At 40.4% G+C, this 25,688-nt stretch overlaps 1 protein-coding gene across 1 annotated transcript in view; it reads left to right on the top strand.

Annotated features, from left to right (window-relative positions):
* Positions 1-332: 332 nt before the first annotated feature.
* RGS5 (regulator of G protein signaling 5) overlaps positions 333-25,688 on the top strand; it is a 49,875-nt gene continuing 24,519 nt past the window's right edge. The window contains exons 1-2 of the mRNA XM_037506600.2: positions 333-465; positions 23,038-23,148. Of these exons, the coding sequence (XP_037362497.1) occupies positions 422-465; positions 23,038-23,148 (155 nt within the window). The 5' untranslated portion in view covers positions 333-421. The remainder of the gene's footprint in view (positions 466-23,037; positions 23,149-25,688) is intronic.

The following is a 25,688-nucleotide window of genomic DNA, read 5'->3' as shown; positions in this document are numbered from 1 at the left end:
AACAGCCTCTGAAGGTGACAGAGTTGAAGTAGCCCAAGGCTAGAGCTCTTTTATAACAAAGCCCCCATCCTGTGGTTGCCTGGAGATTTCAAGTTAACACATAAATGACCTGGGCACAGCCTAGGGCCTAACCCTGCCCTGTCAGAACAAGCAACCTAGTGTCCTGTTAAGAGCAGTTGAAATCTAACACAGCAGCGCCTGCAGCAGAAAAAGGATTCCAGCCACCACACTACTCCAGAGCTGCTCTCAGTCTGCAATTTCCTCTACAGCTCTGGATTGGTCCCCAGGCCCACAGGGGGTGGGAAAGAGCCTTTATATATCCCACCGAGGGACGGCAGTCCTGAACAATTGTGAAGTTTTCAGACTTTCTCTGTGCTGGCTAAGAAACTGCTCAGAGCTAAGGAGCTAAGTTACTGCCAAAATGTGCAAAGGACTTGCAGCTTTGCCTCACTCATGCCTGGAAAGGTGAGAATCAAGTTATTTTGGTTTAAGATTAGAAATTTGGAGAATCTTTATTGGGGGGGATACCCAGAGGCAATAGAGGGCCAGTGTCTTTTGTGGCTAAACTGGGTGAAACAGGTGCTTGATTGTAAACTGGGGATCTTCTCCTCTCTGTTGACAGCATAGAGGATTTCAAAGTTCTGAGAAGGAAATTGACAATGGGGGTATTTGATATGTCTTTTAATATCCAAAACATTATTTCCTCGGAGGAGATGCCTAGCCCCGAGGTGCTTGCTCAGAGTCAAAAAGTGCAAGACTAAGAGCAAGGATTCCAACATCAACCTGCCTGGGTTTGAATTCTGGCCCCACCACTTACTATCTGCATGGCATTGGGCAAATTACTAATCTCTCTGTGAATCTCACTTTCCTTATCTTTAAAATGGTGATAGAGTATTATGGGTGGAATTTACTACTGTATTTGAAATGCTCTGAACGCAGTCTGGCATGTGTTAGATCCATATAAATGTTAACCATTATAAAGGTCCACGTATTGGGAAAGGAAGGTTGGTTTGCAAAGAGGCAGAAGGAATTTCTCATTGTTCTTTGTATCCTGATCCCATTAGATGGAAGTGAGTAGACTGGGGGGTGGGGCTGAGGAGAAGAAAGCCCTAGGGACACAGAGGTTATTTATTACTTAACCTTTTTTAGATAAAGGGAGTAACACCTTTGATGCTCCCTGGTTGCCCCTGACTGCCTAATATTCTGAGGGAATCCTAAGTATCTAGGCTAAGTAAATAGAAGAACAAATATCTGACTCATTAGAAAATGTAACCCAACAATCCGACCTGATACAGAGAAAAGAGACGTCTCCTCTTCCTATTTCTTAAGAACGGATTTGATTAAATTCGATGTGTTCTTCATTATTTAAAGGAGATAAAGTAACCCTGTCCAACCTTTCTCTACCCTTCAAGGCACTATAAATGTTTGTGTTGTTCAGTGGACCACCTACAACTTCTCCAGTCTCTTAGAAGCACAACACTTTTTGATTGCTTTTACCATAGAAATAAACTTGAGATGAGTTTTAAAGAGGTAACATCACAACAAGGAATGCGTCTCCATATAGTACTCTTTAGTGACTGAAAATAAAACCTGTTCTTACTGCTGTCAACAGCACAGAGTACTTGTAAAAGATGCATGTAATAGCTGTTAGATTGTGACCTGGGAGTGGGGGCAATATTGACCATGGGACCAAATTCAAGGAAGACACTATTTACTGCTAATGCCTATTCCATTCTTTATAGAAGTCCCAAGAAAAGAGGTGAACACAGGAAGATGAAAGGCAACCAATGTTTCTTGAATATGAGATGATGCACAATTATCTCCTTTTCTATTTTCACATCTCTGAGAATTGCAATTTGACTTTCATGACTTTAATGGATACTGTTAGCCCACTTACTGTTTGAAATTATATAATGTTAATGTAGTGGATAAATCTTATTTATTGGTGAACAGTTGAATCCAGAAGGTTTGAAACATCAGCCAGTCAGGCAGGTTGTAGTCTGAGGACCCTGCCTGTCACAGTAGTGTGAATAAGCAATAAATGTTTATTGACGGTTTGGCCTGGTACTCATTTTGCCCTTTATGTTCACGTAAATATGCATATTATTTACTGAAAAGCATGGATGGAACATTTCTTTTTTTGATTCCTATTGCTGTTATGTGGATTCATCTTAGCATTAACATTGAATCATGTCTTACAGTTTTTAATGAACTATAAACTCCAGGATATTATTATTGTTCTTGTAAAATATTGTAGAGTGACCAAATAGCAAACCTGTTTGCATTCCTTGCCTAAACCTTCTCATTTACTGACAGAGGTAGAATCTTGCAATTACTGTGGCCCATTCTTGTGTGAGTGTGTGCCCTATTCTTTCATTTTTCATGCAAATAGAGTCACTTCCAATTATAATGTTACCTGGGAGGAATGTTATAGAGAAATGGGGCTGTGGCCCTGTTAGCACAGGCTGTTGGAAAAGATCTATGATTATCTATTTGAAGTGGGGAAAATGGTACCTGAATAAATGCCTCCATACTTGACACCCCTGCCTCCACTCTCTGACTCTCTCTCACCTGCTTCATCCCCACTTCTTCATTTTTCTACCCAAGTTATAAAAGGATCATGGGTATGCCTCAATACTTAAGATACTAACCTTAAAGATACTAACCTTCATATAAAATAAATTAGGAAATCATATGCATTACAAAACAAATCTATTTTTTTTAAGTAGGTTTATTTTTATAGAGCAGCGTTAGGTTCATCTCAGCAAAAATGAACAGAAAGTAGAGTATAAGCATCCCAGTGCAATCAGCCACCCCCACTGCCAATATCTCCCACCAGAGTGGTACAAAAACAAATCTGTTCTCAGTGGTAAGCTCTGCTGCAGAGTTCATCCACAACTTCTCTATTGCATTGGAAATAGAATTCACTTACAAAAATCTAATTAACTATTTGTCATTTATCATAGTGGAAAAAGAACTGGTTAAAGAGCAAGGAGAAGGCTTAGATTTATCATTATCTAATTTGTGTCTCTGAGCGAGTTATTTCACTTTCCTGGAATTTTCTTAGTAAATGAATGACTAGTGAGAATTGCAATTAAAGGGAATTTTATCCTAATTTACTTCTCTCTAAAACTTTGAGAGCAGAAAGAGTTGGTTAATACAAAATCACCAAGAACCCATCCCTTCTCTGAAAGCATGACCAAGGCAGGAACAACCTACTCAGTGATTTTAATGCCGATTTACGGGCAAAATTTACTTCACGTAAGAGTAGCTCTAACCCTAGAAAATAGACCTTTCGCAATGTTTAGGGAAGCATTAAGCCAGAGTCAACTTTGAGGTATTTGTTATTCTTCATGTGTTTAGATTTTTAAGACTATTGCTCTTTAAAATTAAAAATTGGCCTTGCATATTTTTATATGTTTAAAGAGACCAATAATCCAAACATCTGAGTCACAAATGCCCAGCATCTCAAATTTCTACCCTTTGACTGGGCTATGTGAGTGAGCTCAGAAACTCAATAGAAAGAGAGTTGAGTCAATTGATGGTCTTATTTTTATCCATTTGCAACTTTGAATTTTAGAATTCTTTTGAAAATTCATTTTATTTTTAGAGTCTCCTAAATTTCTCTGAATAAGTTTAATTCTTAAAGTAAACACTGCTCCCTGGAAAAAAATATTCTGAAATGAGAAGTGTTGATTAAAAAAAAAAAAAAAAAAACCTGCTACCAAAATATAAAGCAACTAGTATGATTATTATAGTATTTATAGCCCATCAGTTTTGACTAGTTCTGATATCAACTTCACAGTTTCTACTAAACTTAAAAGGGAAGCAAAGGGGTACTGATGACTTAGTGTAAGGGCAGGAATGACACAGTGCAGGTTTTCTAGGCTCCCAGGCAAAACGGGTAAAGGAGTCAGAATCCTCAGTGGTTTTGCAGGTTTTTATTGGGATAACCAGGTACACAGCAGGCAGAAGTACTCTGGGGGTTTGGGGAGCTCGGAGGCTGGCAGGCCTCTCAGCCCCCAGCAGGTCTTCACTCTATGGGCTCTCCAGCCTTCTCTCGGCTTTTGCTTCTTTTGCTTCTCTCTTGGCTTCTGCTTCTCTTGCTTCTCTCTTGGCTTCTGCTTCTTCTTTCTTGGCTTCTCTTTCGGCTTTTACTGGCATCCCCGTGATGCTGCCTTTAAAAGCACCATCTCAGCCCAGGTGAATCCCATCTACCTCTGCCCACACCCTATTCCAGGTGCCCACCATCAGGCATGCATTCAGGACCGCAAGGATCCATCATCTATCCTGATGGCGGGAGGGCAGAAAAGCCTGACATTTTTACTTACCCTACACTTAGCTTCAGACAAATAATTTTCTGAGATACTAATAAAGTGTTACCAACTCCTTACCTCTGTAGGGGTAAGTCTGATTTCTGTTTAAGATCGGAAGGGTTGCTAATATTTAATCTACAGTTCACAGAGGAGCTTCAGGACATCTTAAATGTGTGTTGGGAATTTTAGGAACTATAGAAAGCAAATGGGAAAGATGAGTTTTTGGTTGTTTATTATTATTTTACCAAGTGTGCCATCTTACCCCATCTTCTCTGATTTATGTGAGTGTAAGTTTGGACAGTGGAGAAGAAAGGTACCAAATAAGCAGACTCATCAGTCAACTAATCTTCTCTTAAGGTTAAGTCACCGGGAAGAACCAAACATGGTGGGTGAAGGCTTCTGGGTTTGAAGGATTAAGTAAATGCAGCTTTTACCAAAGACCTGAGCACATCCTTCACAATTACAGAAAAAAGATAAGCACTGAGTGTGTTTAAGAGTGTGGCAATTACCTTGAACAAATGGTAGACAAATGCCAGAATGAATATGAGAGCATCAAAGAAACCCAGATAGTCCAAAGCCTCTAGGAGGATGTATGCTCATGCTCTGTGGAAAGAAGTGGAATTTGAAACTTGCTACAGCTGTTAGAGTTTTAAGATATAATCTAAAATATTTTAGTGATATTCTGTAATGTTAAGAACATGAATGAACTGTCTAACAAAATCTGAATGAGAGTTACTAAAAAAACTTTGTTTAAATTCTTATTGATGAAACAACTTTGATTATTTCTCTGGACATCTTTCAAACCTGTATGTTTGTCTTAGGCATAAGGATGAAATACCAGGAAATTCAAGTCAGTTAGGGAGGTAATTGCTGAATCCACTAGGAAGGAATAAATTCATGGAGAACTAAGATGCACAAAAGTTGGGGGAGTGAGTGGGATTCACTCACTTTGGTAGTCAGCGAAAACTGCAAGAAGTGATGGGGGTGGGGGGCAATGTCTAAACGTTTAAGAACTAAGCCCAAAAGAACAGAGGAGTTAGCCAGGCCTAGAAAGGAAGAGCGAAGGAAGATATTCCAGGCCCAGGGGACAGGCTTACCTGTACAAAGACACAGAGGGGAGAAGGCCCTGTCAGAGAGGTGAATTGGTAGCATCTCTGTGCAAGCTGAGTCAGCTGCTGACACAAGATGTGTCCCTGAAGGGGATGCTGGCTCCAACCACAGATAAACTGGGCAGCACCACCTGCCAATCATTTGGAACTTGCCAAATGCCCATCCACTCAGGGCTCTAAAGATCCAAGAGATTCGCCCAGGAGAAACAGATTTTTCCCCTTTTGCTTATAGTATTAAATTATTTAAAAGACAGTGAGTATTTGCATATAGTAGTCACTTAAAAACTGTTGTCAGAACAATGTGCAGATAAATTTACAGCAAGTGGAGACAGGCCTGGTCCTTTCACTGCTTGCAAAATGATTGGGAAGGATAGTAGTGGTATTTTAGGCAATAAAGTGAGAAAGTGGATATTGCTGAATAAAGAGGGAGAGAGCAGGAGTGGGATTAGAGAGGAAAAAAGGTAGAGGAGCACCCACGGCATTTCTTTCATTCTCATCAGGAAAACCCTGTTAAAGAGTTGGTCTTTTATTGTTGTTGTTTATAATGATGATGGGCCTTTAGCTATTGTCGAACTTCAAGAAATTGTATCACTTGGACAATATCTCATATAGTTACTGTCACAACTTCTTTAAAGAATTACATTTTGTATTCTAACTAGTTACCTCTTTCTATTTTTTCTTGCATTTCATCTAGGCTACATTAAATCACCAGCTATTAATCAAAACACTGTTAGATTCCATAATCTTAAATTTGGAAGGATCCCTGAAAGGTTATCTGTTTCTCTTCAGCAAGGACTACACGCCATTATGAGACAGATGCTATCTAGGGAGGGAGTTTATGTCTCTGGGGCCAGTGTTAATGGTTGTGTATATCTTGCTGGCCTTAAAGCAAAGGAACTAAACTTTAATTAGTTCAGTCAGGATTGATCATTAGTAACAGGAACCAGAATATGGCTGGAGGCCAGGAGATAACAGGTTCCTATCTCTTTCTTCCTTTAAGTTCCAATCAGTTCGGAGATAGCACTGGGCCTGAACTGTTTTTCAAAGGCTGAGTCACCGCAGGATAAAAACATTGACAGCCTGATTCTTTTTGATTGCCTGAAAAAGTAACTCCTAAGATTACATTTTTTTTAGAAATATTAAAGAAAACCCAGAGTAACGAAAAATGTGGTATCAGAATCTGCCTTTCCCACTCCCTACACCTCAGTATCAGCCAGCAAGAGTTAATGGGGTCAGTGGAGGGATCCTGGAGGTCAGAAACTCACATCTATTACCTCAAGGCTGTTTGAACCTGGGGAATCAGGAAACCTCCCCAAACTTCATTTCCTCATCTGTAAATGAGGATATGCATCTTGTTGGGAGAAGTGCTTTAAGAAATAGTGAACTAGGGCCTCCTTCCATCCCGGCCAGGGAGCTAACCCATTTATGGCACAGCAGACCTCTCCTGTCTCACTGCAGCTCCCCTCAGCAGTGTATTTCAGTTAATCTTCCTGCTCTGCTCCCCACTCTGTCTCCCGCACCTCTGGCCTACACCCCAGTTCTTCTAATAAAAAATAAAATTTAAAAAAAAAGAAAAAGTGAACTAATGAATATATGGTGACTAATTTTTAGTAGGTGGACCCCTATTAAGTCATTAATTTCCTTGCATCCTTCTTTTCCTCTTTCTTGGTAGTGAGAGGAAATATCATTAAGTTTGTCAATTATGTAGCAAGAAAATAAAACATTCCTTCTCATCCTTCATTACACCTTCTCTTCTTTTAAAATAAAGATGAATCTGTAAAACAGTACAGTGTTTTTACCATTTCATCCATAATTCTTTCAGCAGGGATCTCTATTTTTAAAACTACAAACATTAAGAGACATTAAGACCATGGTCATACTTACATGTTAACTATTCTTTAATGTCAGTGAATATACAAATACCCTTAATAGTCTTTCTGTATTTGGATTGTTTAAATTAGGATCCAAATTCCAGCCTCATATTTTTTTAAATATCATTAAATTGTGTTTTTATTATTAGAGTGATACACTCCAGCTGTTGATCTAGTGTTCTTCCTACAATTAATTGGTCCTTAATTAGGGAAGCCACTTCTTGAAAATGTACATGAGGGCCCCTAGAGACTGAGAGACCAATGCTTCATCTGGTGGGGGAACACCAGCCATCTTGGAGCTGTTTGATCAAGGGGTGTGGTGAGGGCTTATGATTTAGGGCACCTGAGGGATCTGTCTCCCATTGCACTATTACCCACTTTCCAATCAATCAAAGCCTCTCACCCAACCTTCCACTGGCTTCTCTACACCACATCCTGTTTGCTAAGCCCTTACTGTGTACAGGAGCCAGAAGAGGCTGGAACACAGAAAACTTTGAGATCCTTCTTCTGCTCTTTAATTCACAGTAATAAAGACCCTACATTCTTCTCCCCAAGGAACCACTGAGCTAGTTTGCATGGATAACCCTACCTTCATGATTGAAAGGGTATGCCCAAACAACCCCAGGATGCATTTACCACACAGCATGCCCCCTACCCCCAGGTACATACTGGGATGTGTTGAGAGTTTCTTCAATCTTTCCTCATCCATAGGCACCTGACTTTTATTTTGCTTTTTCTTGCAATTTGTAGAACGCAGAATTTCTGCAAGTAAAAAAAGGCTAGTTAACATGGTGAAAAAGGAATTGAACAGAGAATCCATGGGTCCTGCATTGTAACCTTGGCTTCTACTAACAAGCAGAGACAAGTCATGAGTCTGTTGCCCATTTTTGTAAAAATGTTGCCTCATATTTGTAAAAGGTGACCAGTCAATCATAGGATGCTCTGCTCTCCTTGTTCCTCCATCACTGTATTATTCTTATTTTGAACTCTACATCTTTTAGGGAAAGATTTGATTTTTATTCTAATTTTGCATGTAGTCTCAAGTCCCACAAGAAGACCAGGGAATTAATTTCTGTAAGTCATTAATTTCTGTCAGTAAGTCAAAAGAAGCAATCGATTAAAAATGTGTGATTTTATTCCAGCCACTTTTGATCATCACAGTGAACTAAATTAAGAATCCCACATTGTCTTAACAAATGTATGACAAATTCAGAATATACTCCCAATTTATGAAATATATATATATTTAAGGTATTATACACAAATAAATACACACACACACATAATGGAAAGTGACTCTTTATTTTAATGAATTATTCCATGAAGAGAAAAGATGATCTCAGTTTCTTGCAAAATGTGAAGGTGAATTAAGTTAAAAGATCTGAATTTTAGGTCTATGATTCTTACACCTTGCTTATGGTTAATTTTATTCTCTTGTCTCAAAAGTGTGGTTCCTAGAGGGCAGGAGGGAAAAGCAAAGCTAGGACACTGACATGCCTGATGGCTTTGGGGGGCAGGGGCCATGAGTAACTCACTCAGTGTGTCACATTTTCCTGCAGGGGTGGAGTGGTGACCCATCATGTCCTTCCATGGGCTGCTTGGAGGGACACTCACCTTTGCCTTAACAGTGACAGCTTTTCGTCCTGGAAGCTGGAATAAGGGTGAAGCAGGGATTCTAGGGCTTTTCATAATCACCCAGTTTTGACTCACAGCTGAGTAGAGACTGCAGCACTCGCAGTTCTTAAAGAGACAGAACCACGACTTCTGGCTCCATGAACCCATGTCAGGGATAAATATCTACCATGACTAGAATGAGGGTGTGGGCCTGCTCTAGACCAGCCATTAGAAAATGGGTCTTTGCTGGAAAATTTGCAGATAGTTCAGCCTAACCCTAGGATGCATGTGTCCTGTGCACAGCTAATGCCCAGGTGCCCTAAGGCTCATTCCCCCGACCATGGTGTCCCCAGAAAACTGAGACAGGTGCTTATTTGCAGGCCATTCTATCCATTTGTCATATCCATTTATCATGAGGTAAAATAATTTGGTCTGACATATTATGCAAAAAGGAAACATTTCAGTGTCAAGAGGATTCAGTCTAATAGTTTGTATGCTTTGATCTGCAGATACTTATAATCACATTGGCTTGTTAATAGCAAAAGAGGCGAAGGCCATTATTCTGTCTTCTATATGCTCTACTTTCTCCTTCTCAAGCACTTCCTCAACACTTCTCAAAAACAACACCTAACCCATCTGGACGGAATCTCAGCCAGATCCTTACAACTCTACATTGTAGAAAGATGAGAGACCTGTCATATTAGAATCAGAGAAAGAGATGGAGTTTGAAGTAAAATACTTGAAAAATGGAAAGTGCTTTCTTCCCTAAGTGTCTATTATTAGTGGTGAAGTGTCTGGAGCTGTTTTGGTCAAGATACAACTTTTTGACATTTTTTTCCTGTGCAGAACATTTGTTTTCGTGATGAAGCATTTGTCTATGGGGACTCTGGAAGTTTAGAAAGAATCAAGATGTTCCATTAAAGAAGTAGTTTGCTGTATTTTGGCAACTTATTTCAAGTGACAGTTTATAAGCAGAAGCTTATAAACAGGGATCAAATGACCTGTGTACTTTGGGACAAGGTTAACGATGAAGGTCACACTGAAGGCTTTCTCAGAAGAGCCCTTTATCTGTGGTCTGGAGCTAATGCTTTCAGGATGACAAGCTTCCAGAGTCTTTGACTTTGTTTCTGAATCCCCTAAGTCCAACACATAGATGTCACTTCAACACATACATGTGTGCATTTTTAATTGTCCTCTAACTTTTATCATCCAGAGCCACTAAGAATAACCTAAACTTTATCTCCCTTCCTGGTCCAGACAGGCTGCTGATGTTTACTTATTCTGAAAGGTAGTGGATTGTAGCAGAGGGAAAGGCATCTGTAACTTTCACTTGCCATGAATGCCATTTATTAAATGGATGTTGGCTGACAAGAATAGCAAAGATAACTTGCAACAGCAACACTAGAGTTGAGGTCTAGTCCAATTTTGATCACACACAGGCACATAATAAAAAAATCTTACGACTTGAATGGATAGGTACTCCTTCCTCCAGTGGGACTTGAATGGATAGGTATTGCTCCTTGAGATGGAATGTGATGATTTTTCTTTTCTTTAACTTGACCAGCTGTAGGGTCAGGAATGGCCACGGAGCAGGTTTTCTATGATCCCATGCAGACAGGGTAAAGGAGACGAGAGTCCTGGAGACCTCGGCGGGTTTTCAGGGTTTTATTGGGATCTACCGGGTACGTGGCAGGTAGGGGTGCAGGGGGCCGGGAGGCTGGCAGGCCCCCCAGCAAGTCTTCACTCTTTCTGGGCTCTCCGGCGTTCTCTCTGCTTCTCTGCTCTCGGCTTCTCTGTTTCTGCTGGCATCCCCACTTAAAAGCTCAGTCTTAGCCCAGGTGAATCCCATCTACATAGGCCCACACCCTACTCCAGGTGCCCGCCATCAGGCATGCATTCAGGACCGCAGGGTTCCGTCATCTATCCTAATGGTGGGAGGGCAGAAAAAGCCTGATACTTTTTACCTTACCCGACACCAGCTTAAAATGCCAGACTGAGAGTAGGACCAGAGTCACAGACCTTCTCTCATGGATGAGAAAACAGATTCAGACAGTATGGTCACTTCTTCAAAATCACATAGATACTTAGTGTTGGTGCCAGTTCAAGGTCTCTTCATTTTATTTTACATATCACCTTCATTTTATTTTCCCTGCTGAACTTTATGAATTTTGTAAGCCTTCACTTGAAAAATATATATTCATCCATAACACCATCTTTCAAAAGGTTTTGATTACCAAACAGTTGACTTTATGAAGAAATTTCTTTTTTCCTGTTTCTGTTTACCAGAATTAGAAAATCTAAACAGGATGAGAGATGAGATATTGCATAGTAATTAAGAACTCAAGAGGGGAAAGCGGAGATCTGGTGTGACTGCTGTCATCATTTACTAGCTGATTTTGAGCAAATTACCTTTTATCTCTGTGACTCAGTTTTCTCACCTGCAAGATGGGATAGCATTTATACTTTCCTCACAGGATTTTTATGTGGGCTAAGTAAGCTTATGCCTTGTCTGTGTTGTGAGCAATATTTAGCTAGCTTGGAAATGTGTGCTTCATCTTAGTCTGTGATTTTTCTTAGTTATCTTTATTTTGAGAGACCCTTGCAGCCAATTCTCAGAGGGGGACTAGAAGAAGGAACTGGAAATTGTCCCAAACTACTTCATCTCCCCATAAAGCTGAACAGGGCTTGCAGTAGTGGGACTCAGACAGAAACACCCATGGCAAGGAATGTTAGTGAGTAAATGAGACACTGAGGGTAGGAGAGAAGTGGGGGTTCAAAAAGCCCTGCTGCACCTGGGTGCCGCCAGAAAACTAGTACTATTATGAGAACTTGGTTGATTAGAGAGAGAATTCATTTTAGGAGTAGGTTCTAACTTTATCATCTGAACTCTGACTTTCTCTCTAGAAATTCTTAGGTGATATCAAGTCACAATTCTTATCCTGAATTTCTGGAAAGTTTTAGAGTTAATAAATTAATTTTATTTAAAAAAGATACTGTGAATCCAATATGCAAGAACCCAGAGTGTAGTTAGTTGATAGCTTAAGCCATAAAAATGAAATCAATATAAATGTAAAAACAAAGCCCGTAGGACACTGTATCTAGTTTGAACTTTGGGGGTTAGAAGAAAAGGAGCAAGTTTAGAAAAAAACAGAAGGAGCAAGGGAGAAAAATTAGATAACTAAATGTTGAAAAACAGATAATTCAATAAAGGATTAAGATCTGTGAAATCAAAATAAAATGGGAAGAACAAGGATAGGAGACCACTCTGACTGCTTCAGATCTATTTTCTAGAGTTAATCTAGTCTGAAAAATAAAAGCAAGAGAGGGTATATTCATTTCCAGTTGCTGCTATAAAAATCACCATAAGCTTAATGGCTTAAAACAACCCAAGTTTGAGCTCACGAAGTTCTGGAAGTATATACATATTCTACATGGCTGAGTTCTAGTGTGCTGATTTCAACTCCAGGGCTTATTCTACACCTTGTAGCAGTATCTCAATAAAATTCTGTAAGCAGAACTTCTTTATAAAAATGGAAGCTATTGTTGTTGGGCACCAACTCTGCACTGCCTAGTACAGTGCCTGACAAGCAGTGGTTGGCTCTAATAGAATCTGATCTGTAAGTGAATATAGAAATGAATGTATGAATCAATAAACAGTTCTTTGAAAATAAAAATCTTGAAAGTAATAAGGTGTGTTGCAATATTGTGGGGGAGGCAAGGAGAAAGATCTAATTAAAATCTAATTCTGTGCTTCAGATAAGAGCCAGTCCTCTCATTCTTCACAGTTATGTCGTTATTTTTGCTCAACTAACACTTAATAATTTGGCAACGATAGACTTCTTTTTTACAAGTTTTTTTTGGGGCGGGGTTAAAATTTTGTTCTTTCATATGTGCACATGTTCCACCCACCCTCCTGGCAAGGATAAATGTTGACCAAGTGTTCTGATTATCTGTGATAACACATTTGTGTCTGTTCCATCAATTCATGTAAGAAGGCACATTAAGTTCTGCAAATCATAGGTCTAGTAAGCAATGTAATACCATGTTGATGTTGATGAAAGGTCTCAGTAAATTTAATGTTACACCTCTTCCCTTCCCTTTATAGCACCTTGATTGACCTCTTTTGTAATATGTAAAACAAATTAAATAAAGCAGGTCCATGCATAACTGGAAGCTTTCTGACCACAAGGTCGCTCTCAGTCAGTGGAAGCAGGATGACATGGAGATGCTCCTAGGCATGTGTCCAGAGCTGCTCCCATGGGAATGCCTGCTGACCCCTCCACCTTTGGGACTCAAAATAAACCATGAATTTCTGTCTTCCTCAACTTGAGAACCATTTTCCCACTCTTCATTATTTGGCTTCCAAAAAATGAATTACCAGAAGTCCAGAAAGCCTGCCAACAATATCTTAAGCAAGACAGAGAATTGAAGGTCAAAGGGAAATAAACCGCATCTATCCTGTCTTGTCCCTCTGCTGTCTCCCTCATTACTCCCAACAATCTACTCTGAGTGATGATTATCTCAGAAAGGCCATAAAAGCATGGGAAATATCCAATTTCCATGGGAATCCTTGGGCAAGGAGTAGCCAGTGCCTGGGAAAAACAATACCCTTTTTTTTTTTTTAAGTTTCATTTTAATTTTATTTTTTTAAATAGATTTTTTTTTTTAGATTCTTTTTTATTTATACAGTAGCTGGGGTACAGGCCAGAGGTGCGGGAGGGTGAGAGAATTCACCAGAGACAGAGCGGGGAACAGAACAGGCAGATGGACCAAAGGCACTGCTGAGGGAAGCAGCGGGCACGACAGGAGAGGTCTGCTGCGCCATGTGGGAATCTCCCAGGGCGGCCAGGAATTGAACCCTGCGCTGCAGAGGCTGCAGACAGCTTCACAGTGCTGTGTTCAACCCACTGCGGCACCAGCGAGGCCCTTAAGTTTCATTTTTAAATAGCAGCACAAAGTGGTGATACTCCAGTGTTCTCTGGGCTGGACTAGCCAGTTGCAGAAGCCCCCCTGTTCCCTATCTTTGTCATTATCCGAGAGTAGTTCAGCAGTGTGTTTTCTCTAAGCTCTCAGAGTTAGCTGCTCTATTCCTAAGTGGAGACCACTGAAAGGAGTGGATCTTGCAGTTTTTGACAAGAATATTCCAGCACATACTCCATGTTCTGTAACAGCAAAACTCAACGTACTAAGCATCACCCAGTAAATGAGTGACTGAGCTGAAGAGAAGGTTTGGTCAAGGACAAATATTACCCTGCTGCACCTTTTCTTCCCTAAGTTCCCCCTGGTTGATACATACTCTGTTGAGAGGCATCTTTTTTCTTTTGCTGTGAATCAGCTAGATTTTCTTTCATTGCCACAGAATTTTCTACAATAATGATTAACCCTGCCATTCATGGAGTACATGGTAAATGCACTAGATTTTTAGTGCTTCTTATATAGTAACTCATGGTATCATTATAAGAACTCGATGAGGTAGGTTTTATTATTATCTCCATTTTACAGATGAGAAAACTGAGGCGAGCTAACGTTTAGAAGCTTGCCCAGAGTCCTATGTGACTTTAAGGCAACTCTGGGCAATCTGTCTTTGACATCCGTGCCCTTAACTGCTATACTATTCTCTCTGGCCTTTTAGGAAAAAGAACTTAATTTTGGCATTGATTAGATTTTTCTGGGTAAGAGCTCCATGTTCCACTTTACTTCACTCCAGGAATGACCTTTTTCACTTGTCTCTTAGTTGTTTCACAAACTCCTCAGGCTCAATAACCTCAAGGCAGGATTTTCGCCACAGCTGGACATTTTCTCTGCTAAGTGCAGGGAAGAGATTTAGCACAATTCGACATGGAACTTGTGATGGTAATAATGGAATCAAGATCTGGAAAGTGTCTTATTAGATCTTTGACAGAGCCAGGAACCACGTGACTTAGTCATCTGAAAACAGCTGTGTGTTCGTCTTTTCTTGATGACTCTTAAGCAATGGAAACCTCCACATTTATAGTTCACTATTGCCATGGTTTCCTCTCCATATGGTTAGTAAGTTGTCTGGAATGTTTCCTGCTTTAATTTAAGCAAATTTTTTTTGGTGAGTATGTAGGTGCTTTTTCCATACTGATAGGGGACTGTTTTTTGAATAATTTCTAAATTGTGCATATTATTGAATGTATATTATGAATGTAGTATGAAGTTTATAGTGTACGTGCATTTTATTATATCCTATACCATTATGTATATGGTTCTTGTCTGAAGCTTCACAATGCCTGGGCTGGGCCTATCCAGGACCCTAGCTTGGGCCTGGGTATCATGTCGGGTGAGGTTGGCAGCACTGATGCCAAGGATCAAGTCTCATTTGGAACCAGATATCTGTTCCCCTCTGTGGAACTTGCCACCTCCCTGGAGTCCTATAAAAGATGAGTGGTGTGGGAGGGGACATTTGATTAAGAAACTTGAATCATGGTCCTTTCATCTCCTGTCAACAATGGTCTCTATTTTCCTATTTCTTCCTTTACCACTTACCAAAAGCAGTCCTTCTCTTTGGGGACAAACCAGCGTATCCCCCAGTGAGTTGAGGTCTTTAAAACAAAGACCAGAAATAGGACACTACCCTCAACCGACATCTACTTTGGGGTTTATGACCTTCCCACACCAGTTTACTCTCTCGGCTGTGATCCTACTAAATACAGTCAGCTATTTAATACAGTCAGAAATAAGTACCTTCTAGCTCCCTAGTCTTTTACTGTGAGAGAATCTGGTGGTAAGTTATTCTGGGGGCAGCTGAGTTAAGCGCTTAACCACAGAATGGAAATACTTGTTGATAAAAGAACTTACTGGATTGAGCAGTTAGGAGATGTTAGGAGTTGGAAGGCTATATTAATTGAATGTTCCTTCCATGGGCACATTTCACACAACTGACAATGTCAATTCCATTTTTTCATCTTAAAGTTTGACATGGTTTGTTATATAATAAATCGCACATAGGCGTGAAAGCCTAAAGCACTATCAAGGAATGAGTCAACAGTGTTTGAAAGCAGAGCTGTCATTTCTGGAGTGACAGCAGAATATATTAATAATTATGATACCTTATATTCTTTGGCATTGTCTTCATCTTTCTAGCATTTGGACCACTGAGAAATATTTCATATGAGCTAACCATAGAATCATTTCCCCCAATATATAATATATTAACATATAAATCCAAAAAGGAATAAATATACATTAAGATGAGATCACACTGAATAGAGACTACTACTTCATTTTCTGCAGAACATAAGCCATGAGTGTGGATTTTCTTTAAATTCAAATTGAAGTAGATTGGTTCAGGAAAAGGGTAGATGACAAACATACACGTTTCTCTACCAAAATGACCTGAGAGTCCATCCTGACTTGTAAAGGCTCTGGAGAGTTGAGAATTCCAGTTCCAGAATCGACTATGTTTTCCATTCACACTGCACTGTGCTCTACTAATGGTTTTCCAGACCACTTATCTACCCTGTCTCGCAGAGCCACCTGTGAGTAGCCAACCCCATTGTCTCAAGTTGTAAATGAGCAGTCAACAGGAAGGCTTTTCAATCTTGAGGAATGGGTGACCCCAGGGCGCCCAGCACAGTGGTCTCAGACCAGACCCCCTTCTCTCGCTCTCAGCCTCAGCCTCTGCTTGGGTCCTGTCCAGATCTGGGTGCAGGAACTCACAGGACCTCCTTTCTGCCTTAGAGTGTCAGATCCAGCTGACTCAGTACTTTTCAATCCTGGAGGACAGGGTACTAACAAGGGTTTTGGAAGCTTTTATTTATTTTCCCTGGGTGTGTATAACACCTTAAATCGCATGCCCTTTTACCCGCGGAAACAGGCTCGCTGGTGTTGCTTCAGCAGCAGTGGCTCGTGGGCGGGTGGTTACTTTTTCATTGACAACCACGTCTTCCCACGGCCAGCAGGGGGCACCTGCAACACAGGTTTAAGTCAGATTGTATTTAAAATGGATTGTCTGTGACATGGGACATGTTGGAATACCTCTTCTGAAAGTGTGCACTCTCCTGCCCAACCCAACTTTCCTCCATCTTCTCATTTTCTTGACTGTTCACGACCGATGTCTGGAATCTAAAATGAAACCAGTCTGTGGTTGCCAAAATCATCCAGCTGCAGGGTGGTCAGAGCCTTAGGGCTACTTGATTCTGACCCGTCCTGTCAATTATGGTCTTCTGATGGCCTCTGGCCAGTCTGCTAGTGACTGCAGTTACCGGCTCTGTCTCCTCTTGTCAGAGTGTGTCCTATCTGCAGTGAGCAGCTGAGTGAGACCCACTGGACTATTTTCAATCTCTGTGCCAGACAGAAATTGAATACTGTTACCTTAGAGTCCTTGTCATTTGATGGCTATATCTCTCTCCAGTTAATAAAGTTAGACACCGTAGTTCTTGATATTTGTTCTGTGCCACCCCCTAATATTTCGTTCATCTCACCCCAAAATCAGTTTTCCTGTAACCTACCAATTCATTCATTCATACAGAAAATATTTATTGAGTGTTCATTAAGTGCCAGGCCTGGGGGTAAGTGCCAAGACTGCAACTGAGAACAAAATCAATATTGACCCTACTATTGGCTGGGGATCTGCTATTCTAATGAGAGAGATTACTGAAATATATGAGGATATAAATGCAGATTGATAAGGGTTGTGAAAGAAAAGAGCGATCTGAGAGTACAGCAGAAGCAGCCACTGGAGCATGTGTCCCCTGCAACTCTTTTTACAAGACAGTGAAAGTTTTAAAAGCTGGAGAGGTGACAGATGCTGAAGTTGAAATCACTTTATACATTTTACTCTTTTTAGAGGTATTACAAGTATTGCAAGTATTACTTCACTTCTTTTTCTTAAGAGTTCCAGGAATACTATTTTCAAGCTGTGACATTAGTACCTGGTGGGGCTCATGAGTAGGGCTACAGTCTTGTAGTGGAATGTCCCTCCCACTTATCAATGACTAGGAAAATATCCAGCATACAGTTGTCCCCAGTGAGTCTGAGGGAAGGGACATCTGAATAACACAGAACACCTAGCATGGGACTTTATAGAGTAGGTTATTGATGAATTTTATTGGGTTGTAATTGTATTTTAAAAAATTTAAATTTTATGCTTAAGGAATAAAGAAGTAAAAAGATTTAAAAAAAAATAAAAAAAAATTTAAATTTGCTTGTTTTTAATAATTAGTTGTATTGGTTCCTACACTTGAGCACCTTAAGTCAGAAGCTTTCACTCAATTCACCCATCAGCAGGAAGGACCTAGGGGACCGAGGGCCTTTGAAAATTTGACTGCCCATTCAGCATGCCCACGCAGGCACCGAGAGAAAATGGCACAATTCTGCAATTATTCAAACCCTTTCAACTTGAAATCATTAGTGTGAGTCATCTAGAGAAAGCATTCTCTCCTCTGAGCCTTTAATTAGAATCTCACCCAGGCATTTCCAATTGATTTTATTTCAAAACAAGTTTTTCTTTGTAAGACAAAAGGATAACAAGGAATGAGAAGAGCTAAAAATTGTTTCTTGTTAACAAGAATTAATGCAACGTAGCCAGGAAAATAACTTGTGTTCGGTCAAATAGAACCTGAGACTGAGTTGAAATTCTAAGCTTTCTTCTCTGGAGAGGGTTGTTTTTGACATTAAATTAATGTCAGACACATTGAAATTTATTTATAAAGGGGAAAATAAAATGATAGGTTGAGCTTTTGTTTTGTTTGATTTTCCATTTGGTTTGTTTCATTCCCATGTTTGTACGGCTGTGGTGGGGAAGGAGAGCAAAGGGAGACAAAATAGAATTCCTGGAACTCTTGAGGAGAAAAGCAAGTGAAGTAACACTTGTAATACTTGCAATACTTCTAAAAAGAGTAAAATGTATAAAGTGATTTGAACTTCAGCATCTGTCACCTTTCCAGCTTTTAAACTTTTACTGTCTTATAAGAAGAGATGCAGTAATATTCATTCTCCATATTGTCTCAAATTCCTTATTAAAATAAATGGACTTCCCAACTTATGTACTCTTGACTTTTTAAACGCCCAGTATTGGAATTTATATTAAACCAGGAGTTGAAGCCATTGAAAGAAGCATTTTTGAAAACCTGCCTTTCTTTTCTCCCTTATATCCCCAGGGCAAAGATGAAGAATAGAGTAAACTATATCCTGGTATATTTGCCTACTCAAAGTTAAACGAAACCTGATTTTTCTATAGACAGAGTTATAAATGGCAGCTGATTTCTAGATCACCCCATATAAAAAAATAATCATTTAAACAGTGATGTAGATAAAATGGTCTACAGTTCTGATTCATTCTGGTTTTATAAAACTTTTGTGGGATATCTTGAGAATGTATAGACTGTATGTTAATGGGAAAACATCCTGAAAGAGCTAGCAAAAGGCCATTTTGAAGCATATTGAGTCTGTAAAATAAGAGATCACCACTTTCATAGAGATCGTCTTTGAAGGCACCATCCATTAATGTTACCCTTTCCTGTTTTCATGCCAAGTTTGCTGTAGGCTGGGTGTGAGTGGAGCTTTCTCCCTCTTCTGCTCATCAGGAGGGGAAGTGGGGTAAGCTGGCTTCATTTAACATAGCTTCCCATCCTCCCTAATCACTCACTTCAGCAATACAGATCCACTTTTGCATCCTTTATACAACACACACATCCCCCTCTTTCTGCCTAGCAAACTGGCCTTTCCTTATCCACCTGGCTAACTGCGCCCCACCTTTGTCTCCTCTGTGAGATCTCCTGACTGATGGACTTGGTGCCACTCACCGCCAGGCGTTCTGAGAACAGCCTCCCTTGCTCCTTGAACAACAGCTTACAGTTGTTTCACAAGTTCGAGATGTCACTAGGCTAAAGTCACCTTGATGGCAAGGACCAAACCCTGTGTGTGTTCCCTGTGCACTGCTGACATGATCAAGGAGTGTATCAGGATGAAGAAATGAAGTTGAAAAACATTCAACTCTCTCATACCAATCACCCCTTCCTGCCCAGCTTGTTCTTTCACTGGGCAATGAAATGCAAATTTCAATCTTCCTTTTACAAAAGCAATAGCTCAATTAAAGCAAAAGAGAGAAAGAAAAAAGAAACAGAAGTTGATAGGGGATTAAAGAAAGGCCAAACAAAAACCTAAAGAATCAGTCAAACAACAACAACAAAACAAGCATATGAGAAACAGTTATTAGTTAATCTTCGTCTAAATATTGGTTAGAGAATGACTGGGTCAAGGTGGAAACTGAAAACAGTTGCTGCATGCATTGCCTCTGTGGGCAGGAAGTGAGGGTGATGTGAATTCAGGAGGAGAGGCATTAGGCAGAAAGTTCTTCCCCAGTAGTGAGGTGCCCAGGACTAGAGAAAGGCATCTGGTGCTTCTGGATGTAGTACTACACACTTGCCAGCAGAGGGCAATCACAGATATAGCTGATCTCACCCTCCCACGGAGAATGTTTTCTTCCTATTTCAGATAAATATGAAATTGGCATTTCTTGTCTCCGGAGGTAGGATATGGGAGGTAGTGGGTGTAGCCATTCTTAGTAACTTGTGGGAAATTTTTTGGATGTTGTAATTTGGTTCTGGAAGCTAGGGAACATGGGTTGAGTTTGGAAAGGAAAGATGATTTTGCAGTAAGAAGTAACATTGAAGAACCAGTATCATCTGCCAAGCACTGTTAAGTGATTCACATGCATTAACATATTTAATCATCACAAAAAAAATCTAAAGGGATGTACTGTTTTATCAGTCCCAGTTTCTATGCAAAAAAGGTAAACATTAGCTAATCCAAATAATTTGCAGAACCTGGAATGAAAGCGACACTTACTCTTACTCTGTGTCTTATATAAGCTCCCCCAGCAGAACACTCCTGGTTCCCGTCATAATGCTGTGTTGGGCTGAGCTCCATCTGCTGTGGTATGGGGCCTGACTAGCTTCAACCAGAGAGAAGGTCCCCGGGGAAAGAATGGAAGCAGAAAGAAATGCAAATGAAAAGACACTGTAGAGGAGACAATTATTAAATCATAGTTTTAAAATCATATGTACTGTACTAAAGGGAACTATGATATGATATGGTGCTTATGGGTTTTCCTGTAAGTTATACAATAGACTAACTCCACCCCATCCATAACTGCCAAGCCTATGCATTTTGTTTACTTACATTGTCTCACTGTTGTCTCCATGTGACTGGAGGAGAAAAGTGTGTTTATAGCAGCAAAGTCTTATCGGGCCACAGCATGAACCCCATCACAGCTTTCTGAGACTTTACTTATGATCACCATGGCCTAGGAGGTGAGTGAGAGCAGATTTGTGAGAAACAAAATCAAAATATTTTTAGTTCACTTTAGAAAATATTTTTGAATGTTGACTATGTTGCCAAGATTGTGCTAAGCAGAGTGAAAAAACACAATTCCTACCTTCAAAGAGTTCTCTTAGACAGCTTAGAAAACAGGCAAATCAATGAGCATATGATATATATCTGCGATAGGATAAACCCTATCTTAAAAGCCTTGTAAGTGTCAAGAAGATGGGAAAGAATAGTGTAGGGGCAGGAAGACACAGAGCAGGTTTTCTATGACCTGAGCAGATGGGGTAAAGGAGGAGAGCGTCCTAGAGAGTCCTCAGTGGATTTTGCAGGCTTTTATTGGGATTTACCAAGTACACGGCAGGCAGGGGTACTGGGGGGCAGGAGGCTGGCAGGCCTCCCCGCCCCCAGCAAGTCTTCACTCTTTCTGGGCTCTCGTGTTCTCTCTTCTTCTCTGCTTTTCTCTTCTTCTCTGCTTTCTCTCTTCTTCTCTGCTTCTCTTGCTTCTCTCTTATTTCTGCTTTTCTGATTCTCTGCTCTACTCGTTCTTCTGGAGTCCCTGACACACCACCCTTATAAACCCCGTCTCTCAGCCCAGGTGTACCCACTTGCGCATGCCCACCATCAGGCATGCATTCAGGACCGCAAGGATCCATCATCAATCCTAATGGCACGAGGGCAGAAAAGCCTGATACTTTACTTACCCTACAAATATCTTTTAGGATTTCTCAAAAATACAGTGGCTCATCTTATGAATTAATGTTTAAGGCTCACTAAATTCAGACTTATGAGAAGATAATGGGTAACCTAGAAGGTTTGTTTTGAAACTGGGCATGAAAACAGTTGCACCCTCTGATGTCTGAGAAGGACCAGCATTCTGACCACACCTACTTTGATGGAGACCTGAGTCATCAATCAGAATGATTTTTTTTTTTTTTTTTTTTTTTTTTTTTTTTTTTTTTAGTAGAGGCATGTTTTTCTTTATTTGTTTGCTTGTTTGTTTGTTTTTGTTTATACATGCACTGGGTACAGTCAGAAGCGCGGGAGGGCGAGAGAATTCACCAGAGCCAGAGCGGGGAGCAGAGCAGGCAGAAGGACCGAAGTACACTGCTGAGGGGAGCAGCGGGCGGCAGGAGAGGTCTGCGCACCATGTGGGACCCTCCTCCGGTGGCCGGGGAGCAGCCGGGGATCGAACCGGCGCTGCAGAGGCCGCGGGCAGCTTCGCAACCCAGCGCTCTACCACTGCGCCACCGGGGAGGCCCAATCAGAATGATTTAAATTTACAACTGCATCTAAGTTTAAGCTGTCATTTTACAGATAAGGACACTGAGGTCTGGCAGTAAAAAAGGATTGTTTTTTTTTAGTGTTAGACACCTTGTTCATGGCAGAGCTGGGGCAGAGCTTCAGAAGAGTGACAGACAAGGCAGAGAATGGCTTGTCCAGTGAGTCTAGAGTCAGCTCCCACTCAAGTCCATCTCCACAACATACCGGCTCACTTATCTTGAGTAACTTATTTAAACTCTGTCATTCTGTTTCCTCATCTGTGAAATTAGAATAATACTCTCACATCTGCCATATGCAAAATGAGAGAACGCATACAAAACATTAATTAAGAACCAAATGAGATAATGCATATTAGCCTGGGACATAAGAAGAACTTGATAAACGTTAATTATTAAAGCTCATGTGTCTCCAGTTTCTACAGTAGTATCCTTTCTGCCACAACAGTAAAATGTGGTTTTATTTTTTGTTTCTCTGACACAAATAGCCTCTTTTTTTTTTTTAGATCTGTGCACTCATGTGGTATTTTGTACCCCTTTATGTCTCTGTTTTCAGGGCCAAGGAGATAAAAATCAAGTTGGGAATCCTCCTCCAGAAGCCAGACGCGGCCACTGACCTTGTCATTCCATATAATGAGAAGCCGGAGAAGCCAGCCAAGACCCAGAAGTGAGTCATGAATATGGATTCCACTCATTTTCCTTCAGAGGATGCTATTTTTCAAGTGAATAGCACTATACCTCATCTGTAGAACCCCCCCCTTCAATTACTTATTGAGAATCACAAGAAACTTCAGAGAGTTGGTTTGTAAATAAGCATTTTTTAAAAACACCCCTCTGCTAGAAGATTATATTATATCCTGGCAGGATAGCAAAAAAATAAAGATAAGTCCTTGTCTTAGGACCTTGCTGGACCATACCTTATAAAATAGCACCAGGCACCTCCTGAGTTACATACCACACAGACCTGGAGTAGAAAATAATACCTATTCACTTGCTGCCTTTGGATCAGGTAACCATTCCTGATCTGCTGAAGAATGATCACTGGGTCCTCACCTGTTAAGGAATAGTTGAAGGCTGCTTACTCAGCAGGGAGAGGCAAATGGGAGCACTCTCCTCAAGAAAATGGTAAGATGGCGGAGACAATTTAAACCTAATTATTTCTTCTCCAGGAAATTGTCCCTTTGAGGTCCAACAGAGGAACAGAGGTTGTTCCTTGATGGAGGACTGAATACTTGAGCAGTGGTTTCTTCTTAGTGCATATAAAGCATCCTTTCACCTCCACCAATCCAAAAATGAATATTCTTGACTGAACTACAGTCCTCCAGCTCCCTCCCCACCTCACGCTCCACTACCCCACCCCAGGCCACTGAGGCTTTGTGGGAAACCATTGTCCTAAAGATTCAAGGTATAAGGCAATGAGCCCAGCTCTAACTTTGCATGGCACTGTGAGTGGCATTCTCACTGAGTACCCTTGTTCCACTGCTTCGAGGCCATCACAGAAAGTACGTACACAGGTGTTGAACAGACACTTCTTCCTCTTAGGCAGAGATGCCCCTGAAAATCAAGAAAGGAACATGAGGAGCAGAAAAGCCAAATGTTCAAACTCCTCCACTCTCTTCCCTAAATGCTTGGAAGAGAGTACAGAAGGGTAATAAAAATAGAGAATCCCTTTTAACCTCCATTTCTTTTTAAGTCTAACATTTGCATAAGTTGACTGATCTCCTCTTGGTCCATATGATCTTCAATTTAATATAGCTGGACAGGTTGAGAGATAAATGCAGATTATTATTTTTTACAAAAATATTTTTTCCATTAACCTAAGTGGATATTTTCATTCTCCTGCTGTTACTGCTTCAAAGGGACCTTAAACCGGAAGCAAGGCATAATTGCGGTTTCTGCATTCAGAGAGGGAAGCTATTTCAGGGTGGAGCTGTGGCATCAACTCTGGGGGAGAATAAGAACCATATTTCATAGCAACAACAGATCAAAATGTCTGTTTTGAAGTCAGCAATGTGGTGCTTATTGATCTGTTGAAGTTAATTTTTAAAAATAAATACAGGATTGCCTTTTGGCTTTGAGTCTCTGTTTTCATACCCCACACAGACACTTGAACTATTTGGTTTAACAGGACTTCAGAGACTAGTTTAGGAATAAAACCTGGGACTGACATTTACTGGGTTATTTTCTCTCTTGTCTTCCATCCCCTTTCTTCTTCCGGAAGTTTGAATTGTTTTGGAAAAAAAATTTGCCTTGTCCCTAGAGAATATCTTTGTCTCTACTACATTTTAAACCGTGACCACTACAGAGCTTTCCCACCCTCTTCCAAACCCCTAAACCTCAGGCCACCCGCCTCAGGTTTGGCAAATTCCCATGCCTTTTAACAAACAGGAAAAGATTGTATTCTTTATGAGCTCCAGTGTCCTCTCTTCTCCCCACTTAAAATGTCTCTGTATTTTTTATCCCATTTTCTTCACTTAGTCTTCTCCAGACTAAAGGTATTTTTAAACACTTTCATCTTTAAAAAACAATCCCCTTTAAAAATGCATTTTCTATTTTTAAAATAAATTGTTATTTTTCTCATTAGGGAAAAAAAAAAAAAGAAACATTGGGGGGAAAAAAAAGGAAAAGAAAAATATTTCTGACCTAAAGTCAGCTCCTGATACCATTCTAAAATGCTTTTTAAGATTTATTTATTTATGCATACAAGAACTGGGGTACAGGCTAGAGATGTGGGGGTGAGAGGATTCACCAGAGACGGAGTGGGGAACAGAACAGGCAGATGTACCGAATACACTGCTGAGGGGAGCAGCAGGCAAGATAGGAGAGTTCTGCTGCTCCAAGTGGGCAGCTCCCTGGCAGGCCCGGGATCAAACTCAAAGTGCTGCAGAGAGCTTCACAGAGCTGTGTTTAACCGCTTGTGCCACCAGGGAGGCCCGGTACCATTCTAATATTCTTTAAAAAAAATGATATCAGTTTCAAGTATATGACATAATGATTTGATTTTTGTATACATTTGGAGATGGTCACCACAGTAAGATTAGATATCATTTGTCATCACTAAGTCACAAGATTTTTTTTCTTGTGTGTGAGAACATTTAAAAGAGACTGCCGTTGACTTCCAAATCTGCACTGGGGTGTTATTGACCCTGTACATGATATCCCTGGACTTACTTTTCTCATAACTGGAAGTTTGTACCTTTTGAGCCG

Source organism: Talpa occidentalis, unplaced genomic scaffold, assembly GCF_014898055.3.
Source record: "Talpa occidentalis isolate TD23 unplaced genomic scaffold, MPIMG_talOcc4v2.1 talOcc4.12, whole genome shotgun sequence".
Classification (NCBI taxonomy): Eukaryota; Metazoa; Chordata; class Mammalia; order Eulipotyphla; family Talpidae; genus Talpa; species Talpa occidentalis.
The sequence above is the reverse complement of the archived record's forward strand: the minus strand, read 5'-3'. Positions and strand labels throughout refer to the sequence as shown.